We start from the raw sequence: 23,593 nt of genomic DNA, 5'->3' as shown, positions 1-23,593 counted from the left end.
TCAAGTTGCGGAGGAGAGGTTTTATTTGGCTTATACTTCCAGATCATAGTCTCTTCACCGGAGGATGTCAGCACAGCAGTTCAAGCAGGGCTGGCACTTGGAGGCAGGAGCTGATGCAGAGGCTACGGAGGGGTACTGCTTACTGGCCTGCTTCACGTGACTTGCTCATCTTGCTTTCTTATAGAACCCAGGACCACCAGCCCAGGGATGGCACCACCAGTAATGGTTTTGGTCCACTCCCAACAATAACTACTTACAGTAGATCTTTTCTCAATCAAGGTTCCCTCCTTCCAGATAACTTAAGTTGACATTAGACCAGCCAGCACAGGATGAGCTCAGGTCATCAGGCTTGTGCAGCCAACACAAGGCACAACACATGAGGCAGCTGAACACCTCCCAGCTCTTTGCTTTACTTAGATGCTTAAACCACTCTGATCACTTCACACAGTCTTGATTTATTCAGTAAAAATTTGTTTTGGTCTAATCAAAATGATTGTGGAATATCAAAGATTTCCTTTTAAAAATAAATTATATAGTTTATAAATAAAAAAGTATACAATGTAAAGATCATTAAGAGATGAAATATTTACATATTTTAAACTGGTAATCACAAACTACAATGATTATTGAAATATATTAGCATTATGAGAGTTCTTTCGTAGTGACTCAGAGTGTCGAGCATGTTTCTGATTTCTGTCTTTCCTGAGTAAGATCATTTGGTAACATTTGCATATCAAATGTATAGTGAATATATTTATAGATTTCCTCAGCCTTTTGATGAGTTACTTGCGCACATGTGGAGATTTCTTCAGGGGAGCTGAAAACAAAACAAAACAAAACAAAACAAAAAAAACCAAGTGAATTTGGCTTTTATGAAATTACTGTTTTTAACATGGCTCATGATAGAGATGCAACTCAGTGGTGAGCACTCGTCCAGCCGGTAGGAGGCGCTTCATTAGTTACCAGCACACACTCAAAACTTCTTCCACTCCACGTGAGTTAACAGCATTAGGACAGTAGCATGAAAGCTTACTTTGTTTAAGCCTTCAACAATATACTGGGCATGGTAGTACACTCCTGCAATCCCAGCATTTGGAAAGCAAAGTTTAGAGAAAGCATGGTCTACATCTTCCAAGGCTACATAATGATGTCTCAAACAGTCATCTACACAAACTTAAAACTTCAGATCTGCACTGGAGTAAACATCTTGGAAATCTTTCCCAAATTACTCATATGTAGGGCCCTGAAGCTGAGATTGGCAGTATTAGAAGACTGGACCTTAGTAAGAGCACCAGTGGAAGGGGAAGCCCTGGGTCCTGCTAAGACTGAACCCCCAGTGAACTAGACTGTTGCGGGGAGGGCGGCAATGTGGGGAGGGTTGGGAGGGGAATACCCATAAGGAAGGGGAGGGGGGAGGGGGATGTTTGCCCGGAAACCAACCGGGAAAGGGAATAACACTCGAAATGTATATAAGAAATACTCAAGTTAATAAAAAAAAAAAAAAAAATTAGTAAGATTTTCTTATTTTGAAAAAAAAAAAAGAAGACTGGACCTTTAAAAGGTGGGAAAAGTCCTTTGTGACTGGGGGTTGACACTTCTGACAAAGTGTGTAAGTTGTTTTTGCTGTCCACTTGACAAAACTTAGAACCACATGGGGAAAAGGGAAACTAAATTGAATGATGCTTGCTAAAAGCCTTTTAGAATTATTCTGTATTATATTTATCTAAGATGACAAGACGTATAGTATGTGTATATAGACAATGCTTCTCACAAGAGCCATAGACTAAAAGAACCCTAGTAGCAGGCATGAGAAACCTCCTTTTGAGTAGTTAGGGGAAGACAAGAGACTCACTCTTATAACAATAGAGGCTATTGATGTGACTACGGTTGCCTCTCAGAGGTTTAAGGTAAGCCCCTGATGCTGAAGACTCCACACATGTAGGACCCAGACCTCAGAAGATTCAAGTAGGATCTGATCCAAAAGCTCCTCTCCTAGATCAAACATCATTGTACCAGACAGTAGCTCTCTACCTAGATATGATGCCTGTGGACTCCAATAGATATAATTTAAAGCTCTTTGCAGCAGACAGAGGTCAGAAAGCCACAACTGGTCAAACTGCAGAGGTCAGCTGATTTTAAGGTGCTCAGACTCATGGATACGTCTACAGCCTCCTGCATGAAAGGCTTGGAGGAGAAGTGGTGAGAGGATAGCAAGAGGCAGAGGAGCAGGAAATCTTTGAGACTCTGTCTCCTAGAAACAACAGGGTAGCTATCCCCCTTGCTACTTAAACAGTACCCAAAGAAGTAAATACCAATAGGCATACTAACATGGGAGGAGGAAAGTCTTTCAGGGCCCTACGCACCGACAATGAACTATAGGCAATTAATGATTCCAGAGAAAGGGACAATTGTTCTTTTCCAGGGATGGGCCCCAATTAGTTGATTTAAGTGGTCAGCCCTGAAGTCATATTCATAAGTAGTACAGACTCAGAAGGTTGTATTTATATAGTTTTGTGCATGTGTGCAACATCATAGAGGCCATCAATATGAAAGTGGGAGGTACAAAATGACATGACAGGGGCAGGAAGGAAAGGGAGGAAATGATACAATTATATTTTAATTAAAAACAGAAACAACCAACTTTACTAGTAACAAGAGAAATGAGATATAAGATTTTTAATCTTTTTTTTTTCTTTTTTCTTTTTTTTCGGAGCTGGGGACCGAACCCAGGGCCTTGCGCTTGCTAGGCAAGCGCTCTACCACTGAGCTAAATCCCCAACACCAAGATTTTTAATCTTAAGACAAGATTTTACAGTCATTACATAGACATAGTATATATGATAAAACCAAGGAAAGAATAACAGATGCATACACATGGAATAAACACACACCAAGACAACTCCAGGAATTACTAGATGGACAATCATGGCATCTTGTGAGCGTGTGTTAGATGAGATCCCAGAGAGAACTCAAAAGAATGACTGTGAACATATTCAAAGAATAAACTTACTTGGAACATAAATAAGCTGAATGAGATAAGGTAATGCAAAATACTAAAGAAGTCAAGAAAAACAATAACAAAAATAGTGAAGACAAACCAACCTGAAAGACTGGAAATGAAAAACAAGCTCCATGAGAAGTCTAATAGCATCAGGACAGGCAAAAAGACAATGAGAGGAGTTGGAACAGCACAAGCTTAAAGAAGACAGAAACCACTGCATAAGCAAGGCTTAACAAGGCGGCATCAATGGACATGCTAATGTACAAGGGGAAATTTTTCCCAGGGTCCCATTCATGAAGAACTACAGGCAAATAATGACTCCTGGGAGAAAGAATTTACCTTCACTAGGGACCAGCCCCCTCACTTGTCCAGTGCAGAACGGTCAGCCTTGAAACTGTATACACACAAAAACCGCTCAGCGGGTTGTCTCTTCCTATATTTGTGCATACAAAATACTTGTGTAACAATAATAAAAGGAGGCTATCAGCTTGGGAAGGGCATGGGATAGGCTTGAGGGAAGGTAGCTGGGAAAGGCTAGGAGGCAGGGGAGGGGTGATGTAAAAAATACTAAGGAACCAGTGGGAATTCCAAGATATCATTCTTAACAACTCTGGATAAGCATAAAGAAAGGAGAAATTAGTCATAAAGGCTTTTTTCCAAACCATCAAGATGGGTAAATGTGTCTGCTGCTGGGCATCATCACTTGGATGTGGTCCCTCAGACTTCACATGGTAGGAGAGAACTGGCAAAAAAACCGGTTCTGTGACTGATGTGAACAGTGTGGTAGGCAGGGGGATGCGTGCACGCATGCACATCCACACGCATGCACATGCACACGTGCACGCACACACTAATACAATTTAAGAAATAGCAACCATTTAAAAATACTAGTAAAGTAGACATACCTGTTCACCATCTTTTTCACAGATGAAAACTGGTGACACATATTTAAGGCAGTCACATAACTTACACCGGGAATACTTAAGTAGAACTGGAGTGCCTCACATGTACCAGTGTCTAGCACTGCTGGAATATGAATCCCGGCATTCTTTCTTTGTTCCACCAACGACAGCTCCTTTATTAAACCTGCAGTTTCTTCTTGTCCAGAGCTGAAAAGGATTCGGATTCCAGCACCAACTAAGGCAGTCAGCAAACTGTCATAGCACTTTGTTCTTCTAAACATTTTTGATATGTCTCCTGAAATTTTCATATTCAGGGAAAATGAAAAGTTGAGTGATAAAATCAGGAAGAACAGTTGATATACTTTATTATAGAATTCTAGCCTCTCATCCCTGAGTTAGTGAGTGGTGCCTTTTACTGATGAGAAACTATAATTAAGCTTTAAATTGATTCTCCAATATTTGATCTGAAATTAACTTACATAAAGATCATTAAATATTGAATTAGTTGATATAAAATTGACTGCTTAGTCCAGTGATTGAAAAAAAAAATACCCGAATGGCCTTCTAATGTTGCCTTTCATTAAGCTTGTCAGAAAGTTATTTTTCCAGCATTTCTACCATATCACTGTCCACTTTGTCTTAAGCGGTTTTCTTCACCGCTTGAGACAAAAGGAGCCGAGCTCTGAAATATGAAGTGGCTTCTCCAAGGCATACAGCATGAGGAAGGAAATGCTGTCCGATTGCCACAAACCACTATTTCCCTTTATTTAAGGTTCCCAAATTTCCATAATGGCTTTCATCACAAGGTTTTATCTCACCCTTCTGACACCCTGAGATGAGCAGGGCACGTAAGCATCTCAACACTAAACACTTGCTATTCAGTCAATGGTTTGTCAATGACCGACGGAGCTGGAGAGAGCAGAAATCAGTGCACCTGCCTGCTCCCCATCCCAGGATCTTTTCTCTGCTCTCATCGGATCCTCCGATTCAGTTACTACTAGAGAAGTCCTTAGCTATAATTCCAATCCCGCATTGGTAAGTGACTTGTGTAAATCCATCTTTTCATGTTTAGAATGAACCCCTCTCCCCCTCAAGTACACCATCACTTATACTCACGGTTTCAGCAAACACTTACTGCCCTGTAACAAAGAAGTTGTTCAGCCCAGAATTACTCAGCTCTTCCCACCAACCCCACACGACCTGATCCTAAGCACCTGCGTCCTCTTTCTTCCCATGGTTGTACTGTTTAGGGAATTCATCTTTTGGCCTTCTCCTTTGGTTTCTTATTGTTCAGTCTTAATGAGCCTCATTGAAATACAATGACCAACGAAAACATAGTGGTACCAAGTATGAAATGACACACTCCGACAACAGGAGAATGAACTAAGCAATAGTTAATTTTGTTAATAGTCTTACAAACATTTGAAAATACAAACCTGCTTTTTCTCTGTCTTTTTCCACAATCACACATATTCTTTGAAACATGCTCTGCAGGCGCTGAATCTGCTCGATGAACTTGTTCTTAGCAGTATTACTTAACATTTCAGACTGAGACTTCCTTTCTACTACCATTCGGTTGCTTACGATGTAGTCACAGCCATTAAGAGGACAAATCTCCACTTGTAACCCGTGAACTGTTCGTAGCGAAGAAATGACTTCCAAACCGGTAGTGATTTCTCGACTGTCTACAAGAATGCAGGCCCTGTTTCCTTCTCGCGGATGTCTAGGGGCTATGAGTACCTCAGCGTCAGGTAGCAGTGAAGCAGAGCAGGGTGCTGCTGAAGTGTCCTGATCACCAACCTGAAGAGGGGAAGCCCTGGTCAGAGGCCAGCTGAATGTGCATCAGTGTGTGAAGGTCGCCCGTGATGCTGCCTCGCCCTACTGAAGAATTTCAGCACTTAAACTTTACCATAGCGAAGTGACTAGATAAAACAAGCCACCACTCTACCAAGTCACTGCAAAGCCAGCTGACAGCAATCAATAGAACAGAAAGTCATCAAATACAGTGCAGTCTAGAATCAAACGGGAGAAAACAAATTTTCACAGGGGACACATATTTTTTAAGCTAGAGAAAAGAATGTCTTGCTAACAGGAAAGCAGACTGAAATGCACTTTAGGAATAAGGTCTCGAGACAAAATATTATTGAAAAATTGTGAGATTAGATAATCGGAAACTTTTTCTAGCTGAAAACAAACCTTAGTTGTGTTTGGGTTTCTCTGATCTGTAATCGTGAACCCAGGGCTTCGTGCAGGCTAAACAAGTGTTCTACCATTAAGCTACATCTCTAACCCTTAAGCAACATTTTTTTTCTTTTCTTCTTTTTTGCGGGATGGGCAGGGATAGAAAGGTGATAGTAGGGCTGCAGCTAGGAACTTGCACATGCTAGGCAATACTGTCCCACTGAGCTGTGTTTAAAGCCCAGTAATGCTTTTAATCTAGTTTTACAAGTTCTATTATTACATGATGTATGCATGGGTGCCTGCCCTCATGCTCATGTTTCAATCACAGGATAATTTGGAATCGATTCTTTACAACAACCTCTCCAAAGGAACCAAAGCTCAAACTCAACAGGCTTGCGTGGCAAATGCTTTCACCCATGGGGCTGTCTCACCCAACCCCAGTACTGCTTATGTGCATGTATATGTGCCTGAGTGTATGATGTACATCACATGTGTGGAGGTGACCGAAGAGACCCTCAAAAGAAAAATGTGCATGAACCCCTCAAATTGAAGTTACAGGAGTTTTAGGAACTATGGAAAATCGGTACTGGGAACCAAACCTAGGTTTTCTTAAAGAAAACAAATGCTCTTAACTGCTAAATCATCTCCAGTTTCTCAGTAACACTTAAAGAAAGTCAGAGCTGAAGATGTAACGCAGTGTGAGAACACGTCTATATGCAGGCTCCAAGGATCAAGCCCAGCACTGTAAAGAAAACAACAGATCCATGGCTAGCTGACATGCACAGAGGTCAGAAACAAAATAAGAGCCCTGGAAATGAACTGAGCCCAACCAAATCTGAGTTCACAATGAATTCTTTATGTAGAGATGATAGATATGCACACTCAGACCTTGGCTTTTAAAAAAAACAACGTTAAAAAAAAAATCAATGGGCTGGAGAGATGGCTCAGCGGTTAAGAGCACTGACTGCTCTTCCAGAGGTCCTGAGTTCAATTCCCAGCAACCACATGGTGGTTGACAACCATCTGTAATGGGATCCGATGCCCTCTCGTGGTGTGTCTGAAGACTTCTACAGTGTATTTATGTAAATAAAAGAAAGTCTTAAAAAGATAAATCAAACATTTGGTATAAAAATAATTCTACTACATGAAAGCAGAAAGCAAAAACTAGTTGGTGGAGACAGAGGATCTTCTTAAAATCTGACCCTTTAGCCCAGTGAAGCCAAGGAGTACACAGTGCCTACCCAGTTGGCCAATAATAACTACAAGCGTTCTCCCAACAGAAATGCAAATGGTCGTATGTGATTTGCTATGACACCCATAAAGATGCCACCTTGGAACTTTATGTTAACACCTTTTCTTACTAGATAGGTTATATCCTGTTGATGTAGTTTAAACAATCAGGAATTCTAAATTGTTTGTAGAAAAAACAAACAAACAAAAAACCCTGCAAAACCCCATGGAAGTTAGAAAAGTCAGGTAGTGGTGGCCCCCGACTTTAATCCCGGTACTCAGGAGGCAAAGGCAGGTGGATTTCTGAGTTCAACAGCACCTTCATCTACAGAATTTTCTTCCAGGACGGCCAGGGCTACACAGAGAAACAAAACAAACACGAGAATTAAAGGAAAAGAGAGATTGGGCATGGTGGAAAGTTCCAATAATTCTACAACTTAACCCCCTGAGGCAGAAGGACAGCACGATTGAGGTCAGCCTGGGCTAGAGGATGAAAAGCTATCTCAAACAAACAAAACAAACAAACACATGAAAACCCAACCCAAAACTAAACAAAAGAACTTGTCTGAAAACATCAAAGGCTGGAGATGGATAACGCACAGGTTTGATCAGAGACAATATACACAAGCAGAGTGAAAGATTCGGAACATGCCAGATACACATCAATACTGAATGGTTGAAAAAAAATGCTACAACCATACCATAAGGATTATAGAGAAAAGTAACATCTCTACTGTTGTATAAACCCTGGGATGGATATTTAAATGAAAAACAAGTAGAGAAAGTGTGCACTGAACTACGATTACAAGTGTAAATGTATCTTCCTATGTATTTCACAAAGTGGAAATACCAATGCACATCTATTTTAAATTACGTCCTTTGTATAAGAATAAAGGGTATAAAAACAGAGGCAAACTTTGAATTTATTTTATACATTTTCATATGGGACTGTGTAAAGAGGTCACATAATAATGGGGCTTAATTTAAAACAATCCATCACAAATGCAGTACACAGCAATCAATCATTTGTAAATAATTAGGAGTTCTGTAAGTGAAAAGAAGTGCCATATTTAAAAACTCATAAATTTATTCAGTAACGGCACTGTTTCCTACTGAGGGTGTGTATAATCATTGTGTATGTGAGTGCAGAGAGCTCATGCCGCTCGTGGTGTGGGTCAGAGGGCAGCTGTCCTAGCAGGGTGAAACGGTCTCTCTGGCTGTTTTTACCATGCTGCGCACTCCAGCCTAGCTGACCATGAGCTGTGGGGTGACTCTCCCAGCTCTGGCAGTAGGGATGCCGCTACAGCATCGGCTTTTTATGTGGGCCCCAGGGAGTTTGTGCGATAAAGTACTGTTACCTGCTGGGCCACCTCCACCAATCACTAACCGCCCCACTGATGTTAACAATGGGACCACTGAAGCAGCCTTGGAATTCCAAAAGTTCCCACTGAAATGGCCCAGAAACTACTCCAGAGTCAGGGAGCAGAAGCAGAGCGACTTGGAGGAAACAGCTGCTTTTCGGTCTACTGAAATGTTAGAGACTATCTTTGCCTAACACACAACAAGCAAGATGCTGGGACTTCCACCATGTCTAGATAATCATTTAATCCTGCAAGTAGAACATAGCATTGAAACCATTTTTCTTGCACAAATTTCACTATTAAGCAAAAGGAAACAAACAAACAAACAAACAAACAAAAAACCCAAATAAAACCAAAATCACAATAGATGTAAAAAGTTTGAAATTACTAAAATTAGCAATATAGGAGGGACCAATGCAGGATGGGCTCACAAGGCCCCAGCCCAACCTGAGGATCTAAAGGCAGTTAATGAGTGCCGTGGGAGAGACATTTTCTGGAGTGTAGCCACGCTTAAGATGCCTGTGCCCTTGTAAATAATCTCTCACCCCTGCTCCCTAAGAGACCATAATGAAGCCTATGAATGACAAAAAAGCAGAGGGTAAGAAAAGGGGACCGGAGGAGCGAAGGGAGACGGCAGTCTATGGGGAGTGACTATGATAATATCAGAGTACAACAGACAAGGATGAAAATGTCAGGACTTGTTCTGTCCAACTAATACACGCTAGGAAAATCCCGAACTTTACAGACCTAAAATGATTATAAAAAAAATTTAATGGTCATCGTCTATAGCCAACGAACTGGACAACCTTAATGGTGTGCGTGAGTTTCTAGAAACACCTAAGTTAGTGGAACTGACTGAAGAATAAACAGAAAATCTGACGGGACCTATAAAGATAAGAATTGTGATAACTGACCAAACCCTCCTACCAAGCCTAGGAGCAGATGGCTTCATTTATACAAGAAGTAAGGCTGGTACTCAGAGAACTTTGCTTGAAAAATTGAGGAGAGTGTTTTTTAATTTGTTCTTCAATATCAACATCTATGGAGTTAGATGAAGACTCAAAGACAACCACAACCAGTATCATTTATGAATCCAAACGCAAAATCCTTCACAAAATATTGGCATCTCAGAGCCAGGTATCATGGCATCCACCTCTAATCCTAGCACTGTGGAGGCTGAAGTAGGAAGCTGAAGGCCAACCTAGCTAATGAGTTTGGGGCAAGCCTGAGCTACATGGCAGGATCCTAGGTTAGACAAATTAACAAACATCGGCACTTATTTGCAATCAATTCAGCAGGTTAGGAATTTTCGTGCATGAGAACGTTATGTACATAGTATGCATGTGTGGTCTATGCACATTTGTGAACAGAAGCATGTCTGTTAACTTTCACAACCCAGAAAGACTTCACGTCCTGTTCTATCACTGTCATATTTTATATGACAGCACTGCTCACTGAGGTTGCCAGTCAGCCTGCCCAGGTTCAAGTGTGAGCTTGATCTGGGCTACCTGAGACCCTGCTACATACAAAACACTATTTTTTCTTTGACTGAGTCATTTAGTATAAAATTCAACACACACACACACACACACCCCAAATCAACCTTTTTAAATAAATCAACAATGGCACCTTTCTTCCTTTTCTTACATACCTTCAACTGAACTGGACGGTTCCCACACTCCTTCCTTGACTCAACGCTAGCACATGGTGGTGACGTAGATTTGGTTTGATTATGGCTCTGAGCCCTCACATTCAAGGCTCCAGGAACGGCATCCATTATGTTTGGTAGCACCTGTAGTCTCTGCCCTGATGACTGATTCCCTGCTGGATTACAAAGGACCTTGGGCTGCACTGACCCAGATGGCCCTGAAGCCCAGAGCTGGCCCTGCTGTGTGTGCTTGTCAGCAGCATGGCCACCAGCACTGGGATCTTCTCTGCCATTCGCAGTGTTTTCTTCCTCACTTGAATCACTGTCTGGTAAGATAATTCTAGACAGTTTCTTTCTTGACCGTGTACAGTTTTGTTTCTTGTTCATTTGTTTGAGCTTTACTGCATGCCGAGTTTTATACCTTATATCCTCATCTGTGAAGGAATCTTTAGTTAAGTTAAAGTCAACAAAAATTTCTTCTTCACTTGATTGGCTTCGGCAAGACTCTTCTTCAGCAACACAAAAACTGTCCTCTAAATAGTTTTCATCTTGCTCAGGAATCTGTAAGAAAGCCAGGCAGAAATATTTAAATTTATAATTAATCTGAATTTACATTCTTTGAGGCACTAATTCTTATTCCATTAAATGAAGATCTACCAAGTTCATTCATTATGAAAAAAATGGGAACTTGAGAGATTAATAAATAAATAAACAAATAAGCAACATCTTTCCTTCTAGATATTTACAGTGAGCTGCAGGCAGCCAGACAAGTGAATCATAAAAACTTGTGCCAAGTGCTTTAGAACGAGAGATGTGAATACCTTTATTACCCAGCAGGTATCCATGGCAGTTTATGGAGAGAGAAAATATGGCCTACATATGACAGCTATCCTATCCATGCACGCTGCTGTGTGCCTGTAATCCCAGCCACTCGGAAGACTCAAGGCAGAGGGACGTTGAGTTCGGGACCAGTGCATGTACGTGGGTAACAGGGTGGAGGTCCAGCAAGGGTCCAGTGTGCAGCAAGTCCTTGGGTTTGATCCCCAGGACTGCGATTGGTAAGAAAACAGAGCAGCACAGTAATGTCTCATCCAAAACCCACAGCACCCAGAGGAGGCGGGGAAGCTCTGCTTACATGTGGCAGCTTGGATACTTGGCAAGTTTGGCTACACAGTAAAATCCTATCACAAATCACCAATACAGGGGGAAAAAAAGATCCACCTGTAATCTCTAGGAACATTTTTATGAAAAAGGAAAACATTTTAAGAGAAGTATGACATACAAAAAATTTAACTGATCAAATGCTATTCATTTTCTTTAAACTAATTCTCCTAGATGGATAAAAATTCACGTAAAGTAGCTAGCTTCAACTTCCTAAATTCAGAAATGAAATAGAAGCTTTATTAATTGGACTGTATTTCAAATTGCAGTCAAGTGAATCTCCACTATTATTTTTTTTTTCTTTTCTATTTTTCAGAGCTGGGGACTGAACCCAGGGCCTTGTGCTTGCTAGGCAAGCGCTCTACCACTGAGCTAAATCCCCAACCCTCCACTATTATTTTTAAGGTACGTACCTGTGAGAAAATGTTCATGCTGTTATGTTTCTCACGGACCATTTTGTACTTAGTGCTCATCAATGGACTACGCACAGATTTCATGTAAATAGCTCTCATTTCAGAATCTGTAAAGATAAGAATTAATGAATTAGAATTAAGAATTAAAATGAAGTAGCAATATCCGTTCCATGAAAATTTTCATTTAACTCTGACTACTCCAAATTTACTTGGCTCAACATTAAGCCAAGGTTTATAGAGAAGATACACATGCACAAGCATGTGCACACACACACACACACACACACACACACACACACACACACAGATGTATATTTGTATGTATAGATCAGTTTGGGCAACATGGTAAGATCTCACTCAAAACCCAAATACATCTCAGTATTCCAGAAATCGAGGCAAGAGAATCTATGGTTACACGGCACCTTGGATCTTAGCAAGCCTGAAGACTGCCTGGGCCACAGAGCGAAATCCTGTTGCAACACACCAACAAAGAACTAAAGGATCCTCCTATAATTTCTAGGATAAAATGTTTTTATGAACAATTAAATTTTAAAAGAAACTGATGAGAGAGAGAGAGAAAGAGAAAGAGAATGAGGGAGACAAAGAGTGAGAGAGAGAATTCTAAAAACAATTATTTAAAATGTTGTCAAAGACCAGGTGCGATGGTGCATGCTTTTAATCCTACAATCAGGAGGCAGAGGCAGGCAGATCTCGTGAGTTTGAGGTCAGCTTGCTCTACATAGTGGGTTCAGGCAAGCCAGAACTATGTAGTGAGAGCCTATCTTAAAAAAAAACATTTTTTTTAAAAACTCTCAAAAGAACAATAATGAGGATGTCAAAAGTTTTACCCTCGAAATCACTGTCTGGTTGGGTGAAGAAAAACATTGGGCAATGTGGATTAATCAAACCAATTGAGGAAAACACTAACCTTACTAAACTTATCCAATATGGGAGATCTGCTTTCAGAAAACAACTGGTCAAATAACGTTTGAGCATGCACAGAACACTCAGAGCAAACGAGTCAGACTGCCTACCCATGAAGCGAGAAATGTTCTGATTGGCTCATCAATAGTCCAGCCTTATCAGGTCAGTGTTATTGACTCTGTCTCTGCAGTCCAGTGTAACTTAAAGCAGCAAAGTTTCCCAGGGACCAAGAGATTAAAGAAAAAAATGTGCTTTTGGACACAGTTCTCCACATTTTTTCATAGAATCTGGAATAAGGCTTAGTGTCCTCCATGCTCAGTCATGCACGTGGCTTTTGCAGATTTCAATAAAATCTGTTAAGGTAACAGCAAATTCAAAGTCCCTCAGGCAGCAGCTCTCCTAGACTATACAAGGACTTGTACAAGGATTCAATGTAGAAGGGAAGCAGGCAACGCGGACACCAGTTAGGTTCCAATCTGGTGTTGTTAGTACAATTCCCTTACAGCAGGAAGGCAGCTGGAGGGCTGCACAGCAGCTCAGAGTAACAGAGGCTCCCAGGAGAACAGGACTGAGGAGAGACAATGGTGAGATTCTGGCTAGCACTGACAGGATTCTCAGCAGGAGCAGAGTGACAGATGGACTTTTGCTACACAACTGAGCTCATGAAATGCTTAGAACAAAGAGGAGAGACACCTATCTCTACTTAGGCTCAGCACCTTTCAAAGAAGATCTCAAAGCTTTTTAAAATTACAGAAAAATTCTTATTTTCATGTATTGTTTAACTACCTTTTACTACTACAGTTTTTAAAAACGGTGTCAACATAAACGCTCGTGTCTCCCACTTTCTCCTTAACTAGAAATTATCAACCTTCTTGTGTCATAGAAGCTTTTCAGTACATTCTCCTAGCTGGTCAGCCGTACTTCTTCACTTGCTATTTGAGATTTTTTTTTTTTTAAGTACTTCTGTAAGTCGGGTATTGTTGTGAAGTCTTTTGTTTTGAATACAAAGTTGTGGTCCTGTTCTTCACTTTCAGAAGGTAGTTTAAGGTAGACACTGAACCCTGGTTAAATGAACGTCTGATACTTGAGTCATTAAGGGAAATCTGGAGAAACGTGAGGACTCAGAAGCCTGTAAACCAGTAGCTCTAAAAACAGGTATCTCAGAATTTAAATAAAAGTGAACAAATGAAGGCTTTGTACATACTGAATTTAATCCCTATAAACCCAAGTTTATGATGGCCATCTTTCAATAAAGATGAAAATAGACACACTCAAATTGCCGAGTGTCATGACAGCATTTACCATTTATAGCCTGTGAAAGCTGGGTCCGGTCATTTACAAAATCAAGCAGTGAGGAATCCTTCTCGTTCTCAGAGTCATCACCCTCATCTGATGAGACACAGTCCGCATCTTCTCCAGAGACCTCTGCTTCCTCGTCTAAGAACCCCCGAGCTAGAGCCTGTGGAGAAACAAGAAACATGGAGACACCCCATGGAGGTGAAGAAAATTTGTTCACAGTTCTTGTTCTGAGAAGTATATTTTTAGGTCTTTATTTCAAAAATAGAGTTTGTGTGTAACTGTACATATTGCGGTGTACAGAGTGGCACTTGGACACATGTGTATAATGTGTAATGTTGAGATCATGACACCACCAGGACCTTACACATTCTTGATGGGGGAACAACACTGAGCAACACAACTGCGACCCAGAGCTGCCAAAGTTACACACACCGTTGCTGTTAAGGAAGGGGCTTTCTTGTCGATGCTTTAAACGCACGCACACGTGCTCGCTCACGCACACACATACAAATAAAACAAAACAAGACTAAAAACTACAACAACAAAAAGACATGTATATAACGTTTCTTCTGATAATGTTAGATAAAACAGCATTTAGGACACTCGTCGGCTTGCTGGATGGTTCCCAACAGTCTACAGAGATAAAAGTGATGTTTTGGCATGAAAACACTGAGTATCAGAAGCATTGACTAGGCAGGGAAACGTGCTAAGGATTGTTTTTCAAATATTTAAAATTATGAACAAAGATATGGGGAACTGGGATCAGTAAGCTGGCGCCTCAGATAAACAGGACCAAGATGACAACCTGTGCTCCATCCCTGGAAGCCACATGGTTAGACGAGGGAGCTGACTCCTACAATTTGTCCTCTAACAGCCACTTTCCCACTGTGGCATGCACCAACCCCTGCCACACATACAAAGCAAATGATGTCACAGATTATTATTACTGTTTTTTTAATTTATTTATTTTTACTTCCTCTCCTTTTTAAAAAGTTTGAGTTTTATGTTTGTGAGTAGCATAGCTACATGTTTGTCTGTACACCACGTGCATGCCTAGTGTCTACAGAGGCCAGAAGAGGGCATCAGACCCTCTTGAAGTAAAGTCACGGCTGGCCACCATGTGGGTGCTGGGAATTGGACTTTGTTCCTCTGCCAGAGCAGCCAGTGCTCTTAACCACTGAACCATCTCTCCAGCCCCAGTTTCTGTTGTAGTTGTTTGTTTGTTTGTTTGTTTGTTTTAAGAAATTGTTTTTGTTGTTGTTTTTATAAGAAAAAGCAAATTTCCTAAAACTCAGGTCTGGTTCTACATTTTCTACAAAAAATTCTCAATATATTTCAATTTCTTCATTTATTCATTCAAAATAATATACCAGCAATAAGATAAAGCCAGAACACAAAGAAAACAAAAAGTAGTATATTTTGAAATTTTTAATTCCAAAAACAGAAATGCAAAATTAGTGGGAAAATACTTCTTTTAAAAATGTGTTTTCTGGGGTTAGGGATTTGGCTCAGTGGTAGAGCGCTTGCCTAGCAAGCACAAGGCCCTGGGTACGGTCCCCAGCTCCAAAAAAAAAGAAAAGAAAAAAAGGAAAAAAAAATGTGTTTTCTGGGGCTGGAGAGATGACTCAAGAGCACTATCTGCTTTTCCAAACACCCACACTGTGGATCACAATAATCTATAACTCCAGTCCCACCCTCTTCTAGCCTATGTGGGCCCCAGCCTCATATATGGTGCATAGATAATGTAGGCAAAACTCCCATACACTAAAATTCTCTTCTCTCCTCTCCTCTCCTCTCCTCTCCTCTCCTCTCCTCTCCTCTCCTCTCCTCTCCTCTCCTCTCCTCTTCTCTCTCTCTCTCTCTATCTATCTATCACGTGTTTACATAGCATGTGCACATACATGTGGATTCTAATACACATGCACATGTGTGTATGTAGCAAATATACATTAAAAAGAATAAGAAAAGATTACCTTCATATGAATCCGTTTCTTTTGGGCTTTGGAGCCTTTTCTGGTGTTCCTGTTACGATCCTTGAAGTATTCCAATTTTGGACATGGTCTGTGAAAATTCTCACTCTCATCGTCGCTAGATGATAATTCTGACTATAAAAAGTAGTTAACACAGTACTTACATAAGAAAGAAAAACATAACTGGGCTGATTTATTTTATTTCTCAAGAGTGATTTAACTTTAGTTTCGTTTTTCCTTTTTAGTGACTAAGCAGTCTCGTCAACATTCTCAATGTTCTGACCAGTTAGACCGTAAGTGTCAGTAACGTAGTGTTAGTGTACGTGTCACTCAACTTAGTTTTACATCAAACAGATCCTGTGAAAACTTAGTGTTTTCTGTAGATTTTCAAGGATTTCACAAAAGATAAAATTTCATCTAAACATACAGAAAACCTTTGAAATCAAGAAACTTACGGAGCAGTTACAAATTTTAAGAAAGACCTATAACCACCATTCTTGCACAATAATACAAAGCCAGTTAAAGAATGGAAAGTTTATCAAATACCTTCAGTTTGTAGGAATAGTTTTCACAGAACAACTGTCACAACAACTCTGTCTGACTTCAATTCACTTTGTATAAACCACTAGTCATTTTGGGTACAGCACAATGTTAAAGCAATTTTAAAGTGAATATATGAGTATAAAGGTTACTATGGATCAGTGGTGTTTTTAATTAACTTTGTCCAAATGATCCACTAGACAGAAGCTCTACAAGATATCGCCTGCAGATATCTGCTGCTAGAGTAAAACACAAATGAAAGACAAAGATACTATCTTAAGGAGGCAGGCCAAAGTCTCCAGTTCAAGACCTCACAGTGCAGAGGTGCATTTGGGCCCCTACGCGAGCTGTTCATTCGGGTGTCAGGACCGTTCCCAGCCAGCTTCTCTGCTAGCTGTGTTGTACACTCTGTCCTCTCTCAAGAAGTTTAACATACAACTCCTAATGTTCGGGCTAAAGGGTTTTTTCTTAAAAACTACACCTCTGTAACCTGCTTTCTTCTCTATTATTTCTACTTCTGTTTCTTTACTATTTATACTTGTTACCAGCAGGAAAGCTCATAATGAATCCATTTCTTTAGCAGAAGTAGAAATTCTAATCACATAAGATATGGTCTCAGCTCCGTGGTAGTGTACGCCTTTAATCCCAGCACTCAGGAGGCAGAGGCAGGTGGATCTCTGTGAGTTCGAGGCCAATTTGGTCTACAGGGTGGTTCCAGGACAAAGAAACCTTGTCTCGAAAAACAACAACAACAACAACAACAAAAGATATAGTATCTATTGTTCTACTAAGCATTAACCTGTAAGATCAAGTATAATAATTTTTTCTTCTGTGTATGTTTTTCTTATATTACTTATCTTAAACCAATTTAGGTTATTGTGGCTGAAAAGATGATAAAATGGGTAAGAGTACACACTGCTCTTCCAAGCACCAACTTCCAAGGAGTTTGGTTCCCATCATCCATGTCGGGTGGCTTATAACTACTGTAACTTCAGCTCCAGGACATCGGATGCCCTTTCTTGCCTCCAAGGGACAGGCACAGACGCATATAAACACCCAAACACACACACACACACACACACACACACACACACACACACACACACACACACACACACACACACACACACACACATCCCTAGGAATAAAAATGCCTGAAATTTACTTACCCTAAGCACCCTGGACTTTTTTACAACATGAATAGGAGAATCAACTTCATTGTTTTTCTGATCCTAGATGAAACAAACAGGTAAACAGTTTAAAATATAACACAAAGTCAGAAAGGGGAGAGCCTCACCTAACTACATCACTGTGAGGAATGAATGGCTTACCTCGGGGGACTTCAGGACATTTCCTTTTGGTTTTCTAGTTTTTTTCAGGAAAACATCATCTTCGCTTTCACTAGTTAAGTGTTCAACTATAATAATTGAGAAGTAAATCTGGTCAATAGTTTAAAGTTACTCCATCACAACAATATTATTGATGACTGTAATAAAAATTTCTGGGGTTGGGGATTTAGCTCAGTGGTAGAGCGCTTGCCTAGGAAGCGCAAGGCCCTGGGTTTGGTCCCCAGCTCCGAAAAAAAGAACCAAAAAAAAAAAATTTCTATATTTCTTAATCTCATTTATTTTTGTAAAAGGTCATTGGGAGGCAAGGGAGGAAGATCTCTGTGAGTTTGAGACCAGTCGGTCTACATAGTGAGTTTAAGGTCAACCAGGGATACACAGTGAGACTCCATCTTAACAAAACAAAAAGATCACCAGAAGTTTGACCAACATCAGTTTACAGAGGCAGTTCTATAAAACAGTGATGGGCTGGGAAAATGGTTCAGTGGGTAAGGGGGTTGATTTTCAACCAGAAGACCTGAGTCTAATCCTTAGTATCCATCCATGCAGCTCACAATGCCCTGCAACTTTGGGCTTCCAAAGACAGACAGACAGACATGTGGCCTGTGTTCTCAAAGACAGACAGACAGACAGACAGACAGACAGACACACACACACACACACACACACACACACACACACACACACACAAATTTAAAAAAGATTTTAAAAGGCCTTTAAAAAGAACACAGGAGAATAAAAGATACTAGTTTGCTAATAAATAGATCTTTAAGAGCCTGAAGAGATGGTCCAGCAGTGAGAGCACTGGCTGCTCTCACAGAGGACCAGGGCTCAGTACCCAGCATCCACATGGCATTTACGACTCTCTGTAACTCTACTTCTAGGGAATACGACACCCTATTCTAATGTCTAAGGACACTACATGCATTCAGTACATTTCACTTGTGCAGGCAAAATGCTATTCACATACAGGAAATAAAAAAATAAACCTTTCAAAAAACATACTTAAAATGAGGCCCAAACTTATAAAATGTAAGTTTTCTCCTTGAGTGTAGGCCAGACATAGTTCCTAACAAAAGACTTTCATGGAACTGGGGTATGGGGTGTGGTGGGTTATAGCTAAGTTAGAGCACAAAGCCTTCCCTAATTTCCAACCCCAGCACTAACAAAACCAGGAATAGTGCTAAATAAATCTGCTGTGGCTGCCCAAACCTGTAATCCCAGCATCGGAGACACAGGTAGGAGTGAAACTTCAAGGTCACCTTCCACTGCTCAGGGAATTCAAGGGTAACCTGGACTCACTAAAAAAACTAAAATACTTTCAGTTAAATATAAGGGGTGTGTGTGTGTGTGTGTGTGTGTGTGTGTGTGTGTGTGTGTGTGTGTGTGAAATTAAGCATTTGAACCTGAAGACCTGGGTATGGTCTTTAGAACCTATGGTAGAAGGAAAGAACTCCTAAAAATTATCATTCAACTTCTATACACTCAAAATGGCATGCATCCACTCTCATTCTACATACAGCCCGTACCATACACACTGTTGTGGTTTAAATGAGAATGGCTCTGTAGGCTCATAGGTTTGAATACTTTCCCCCCTCCTCCCAGTTGATAACACTCGGAAACGATGAGCAGGTGTGGAGACAGATTTTAAGGTTTATAAGCCCAAAGCATTCTTAGTTCGCTCTCTGCCTTGTGCTTTTGGATCAGATGTGAGCTCTTAGCTACTTTTCCAGCACCAGGCCTGCCTGCTGTCATGCTCCCAGCCATGATGTTTATAGACTCACCCTCTTAAACTATAAATGCCAATAAATTCTTCTATAAGTTGCCCTGGTCATGGCATCTCTTCACAGCAATCAAAAGTAACTAAGACATGGTTGGAGAGATGACTTAGCAGTTAAGAGCACCAGCTACTCCTCCAAAGGACCCAGGTTCAATTCTTAGCGCCCGCATGGCAGATTACAGAAGTGTCTGTAATTTTTTCCGGAGTATATGATACCCTCATTCAGATACATATGCAGGCAAAATACCAATATACATTTAAAAAAAAAAGGATGAAGGAGGGAGGGAGGGAGGGAGGAAGGAAGGAAGGAAGGAAGAAAAAAGTAATTAGACTGGTTGATTCCTGGAGTACTGCTGTGATTGGTTTGACCATGATGTTTTTGGAGGGATGTGGAAGACTTTAGGACTCGGACTAGGAAAGAGTACATGGATCCTAGAAGCGCTTGGAAGACAGTAGTGTTGTGAGCAATGAGGACCATGGAGGCACAGCTCAGGGATTCAGAGGGTGACAATATTAACAAATAGAACAGAGGTAGCTGGGGCACAAAAGTCCTTACAGCCACAGAACACTAGGAAGATCAGGAATGTTAAACACACCGGGGCTTCTTCTCATTGGAGGGGATAAAACGCCAGCTTTCCTGCCCAGAAGGCTGGGAGTGGATTCTGTTAATGACCTATGGAGGCTATGGAGGTACACAGGTAGTGCCAACTCCCTAGAATGATTATTTCAGACTCTGCCTTCCCTAGGCCGTTTACCTAACCTTAGGGGAGATGTCACATACAATTTATAGCCTGCTGACCTCTATTGGTCAGAGACCACATTAGACTCTAGGCTGTTTGGCTACAGAACCCACCGTCATGGTCACAGGAACTTTGTAAGAGTTTCTGTGTAGTCACAGCTTAAACTTTACTGTGCAACAAGAATCGAACTCATTGGACTGTGCTGCCTGGAAACTTTTCCCCAGACTGTGCCGTGGTTTAAATACGCTGACAATGAGTGCCTGGGACCAGACTCCCCAAAGTCGGATCCAGGGTGACCTGGGTGTTCATCTCTTTACCCAGTTGCTTCTCTATCTGACACCTGCAGGGATCCTCTCCAGAGACCATTCTTGTGATATTTTAGCAATGAATGTAGCTGGCCTAAGATTCCGCCTGAGGTTAAATGGAAGTGCTTTTGACTACCTTTGCAGCAGACATTTCATGACAGTCTAATCTGACTGTTACATAGTTATTAGTGGTCACTCTTATGCAAGTGAAAAGGGGCATCAGGGCATTTAATGTGGTAGCCAACGCTTGTGCTATAAGAGAGAAGGAGAAAGAGAATAAAGGGAGTGGTATCTTCAGGGAGAGACCCCACCCAAATAATCCTGCTATTTGTAAAAAGAGGAGGCCTAAGAAATGATCTGTTCCTAGAGAGCAATGACAAAGCAAAACTGGCATATGTAATTCAAGGAGGGGCCAGGTTTCAGCTCAAACAGGCAGTGGAACTTGGCAGCATCAGCCATATGGTTAAAAAGATGCAGTGGTAAAGGGGTCGTGGAATCTTCCTCGGAGCTAAGGGAAGCTGCTCAAGCTAGGAGGGTGGCAGGAGAGTTCCTGCGTGTAGGTCCAGAGAAGCCATTGTGTGAGCTGTGAAAGCGCAGTGTGGATTGGTTTGAGGAAGCCATGATATTAGAGACGCCAGAGCCTGCCAAGGAGACCTGCAGGTGGGTAGCAGAACCAGCGCAGGACAGGGTCTTGGGGTAGGCAAGACTGAAGTGTGCAGCCATCTAAGCCTTTTGACACTGGACATAGAGCTAGAGCATTGGGAATTTGCATTGCTGGATCTGGGTCTTGTTTTGGTCCATATTATTCCTCCCTTTTGGAATGGTCGTCTGTATCCTGTGCCATTATAGGTTGAAAGTATGAAATATGCTCTTTGAATTTTACAGTTAAAAGACTGCCTTGGGTCTCAAAAGAGACTTTGGACTTTGAAACTGTTAGGACTGTGAAAGACTCTGACAACTTTTGAAGTTAGACTAAATCATTTTGCCTGTGATAAGGCTTCAAACTTATTAGGTCCAGGGAGTAGAATGTGGTAGTTTGGAGGAGAATGGACCTCACAGGCTTGTATGTTTGAAAACTTGGTCTTCAGTTGGTGGAACTCTTAGGGAGGGATTAGGCGCTGTGGCCTAGTTGAAGGAGGTGCGTCACTGGGGGCAGGTGTTGAGCTTTCATAAGCCCATGCCATTACCAGTTAGCTCTCTGCTTTGTGCTTGTGGATCAGATATGAGTTCTCAGCTACTTTTCTAGCCCTTAGGCTTGCCTACTGCCATGCTTCCCACCCTGATAGTCATACACTCACTTCTTAATTTTAGGCTCCAATGAACTTACTTCCTTCTATAAATTGCCTGGGTCATGACATCTCTTCACAGCAATGGAAAAGGAAAAAGGTAAGACACACACACACACACACACACACACACGCACACGTAGATAATATTCAAACTGACTATAATAGGAATGGACGTAGGCTACTTTAAGTCATGCTCATGGGAGGCAATGGAGCATTATTTTTGCTCTAATTCTGTTATGATTTGGGCTGGGAGAAACCAGATGTTATGATTTTTTTCTATGGTGTCCTGGGAGGTTATGAACTCATAGGTTCAACCACACAAGTGACTCGGCTACCTGAGTAGATGGCATCACAGCCATACACAACTATCCTTACAAAGAGGTTTACAAGTAAAAACCTCAAGTCTCTCACCAGAGGCACTGGGAGCAAGCCAGTTTAAAAGCACTTATCACTTAAAAGCAATTATCACTTCAGGAAGCTTATTCTTTAACTGCCTCAGTAGTTTTAAGGAACCCTCCTCCCACGCCAAACATAAAGTATGGTAAAACATATTAAAGCCTCTTTCAATTAGGTGAAGCAAAAAGTACTAGCTAAGGATTCCTATATTAATAATTCTTTTACCTATATGCTGTTCATTCTATTGTATGTAAGTGATTGCTAAATATAAAGCAAGGAGAAGTTTTCATTTAGATGATACAAAACCAGAAAAATGATGCAACTATCAATGAGGAGTAATGAAGATGTTATTAAACAGGAACTGAAGGCGCAGAGGGACCAAACTCAGGGGTTCGCAACCTTCCTAATGCTGCTGCCCTTTAATACAGTTCCCCATGTTGTAGTTACCCTTAATCATACGATCATTTTTGTTGCTACTTCATACTTGTAATTTTGCTATAGTTATAAATCATAATGCAAATATTCTGATGGTCTTCAGCAACTCCTTTGATACATCAAAGGGGTCATGATCCAAAGCTACCCACTGAGAACCACCATAACTAGTGAGGAGGTAGTCAGAGCAGTCCCTATGCTATGTTTTAAAAATTAAATGTTATTTAATGGCCATGGCCTGCAAGCCCAGCCTTTGAGAGGTGGACACACAGAAAAGGAACTCAAATTTAAAGCTACTCTGAGACACTGTTCTCTTGATCCTGTGGTCTGATATCAGCCTTTTAAATATGTTATATAAACACTTCAACCCCCCTCAAATTTTCCTTTGTTTCATTAATTTTAACACTTCAATTCTTTTTTACCTTAGACATCTAAATTATATGTACATTCCTGAGGTATCAAACTGAAAGTCAACAATACCCAGGCATACTTCCCAATCTAATGGAACTCAACATCTTTCCTCCGCCTTCTCAACTTCTTAAATAGCCACTATCTTGGCATTTATTGCTACATTTTACTGACATTTTCCAAATGGCTTGCATGTGTTTCACAAACAAGTAATTTGGCCAAATTTCACAGTTCTTTGTGTATTTGACAATAAACAGCATAAAAATT

At 40.9% G+C, this 23,593-nt stretch overlaps 1 protein-coding gene across 13 annotated transcripts in view; it reads right to left on the bottom strand.

The window, feature by feature from the left end:
- Window positions 1-5: 5 nt before the first annotated feature.
- Window positions 6-23,593, bottom strand: part of Fancm (FA complementation group M) — a 53,804-nt gene continuing 30,216 nt past the window's right edge. Inside the window, exons 15-24 of one of the 13 annotated variants that reach the window (XM_056985575.2) lie at window positions 17,962-18,047; window positions 17,800-17,862; window positions 16,094-16,225; window positions 14,124-14,280; window positions 11,898-12,004; window positions 10,327-10,884; window positions 5,340-5,703; window positions 3,907-4,198; window positions 3,341-3,434; window positions 683-817 (exon numbers count right to left, since the gene is read on the bottom strand). In XM_056985575.2, the coding sequence (XP_056841555.1) occupies window positions 3,362-3,434; window positions 3,907-4,198; window positions 5,340-5,703; window positions 10,327-10,884; window positions 11,898-12,004; window positions 14,124-14,280; window positions 16,094-16,225; window positions 17,800-17,862; window positions 17,962-18,047 (1,832 nt within the window). In that variant the 3' untranslated portion in view covers window positions 683-817; window positions 3,341-3,361. The other 12 variants (XM_056985577.2, NM_001427663.1, XM_063261918.1 and 9 more) reach the window with 12 other exon arrangements.

This window comes from Rattus norvegicus, chromosome 6, assembly GCF_036323735.1.
Source record: "Rattus norvegicus strain BN/NHsdMcwi chromosome 6, GRCr8, whole genome shotgun sequence".
Taxonomy (NCBI): domain Eukaryota; kingdom Metazoa; phylum Chordata; class Mammalia; order Rodentia; family Muridae; genus Rattus; species Rattus norvegicus.
This window is presented reverse-complemented; position numbering and strand designations above follow the sequence as displayed.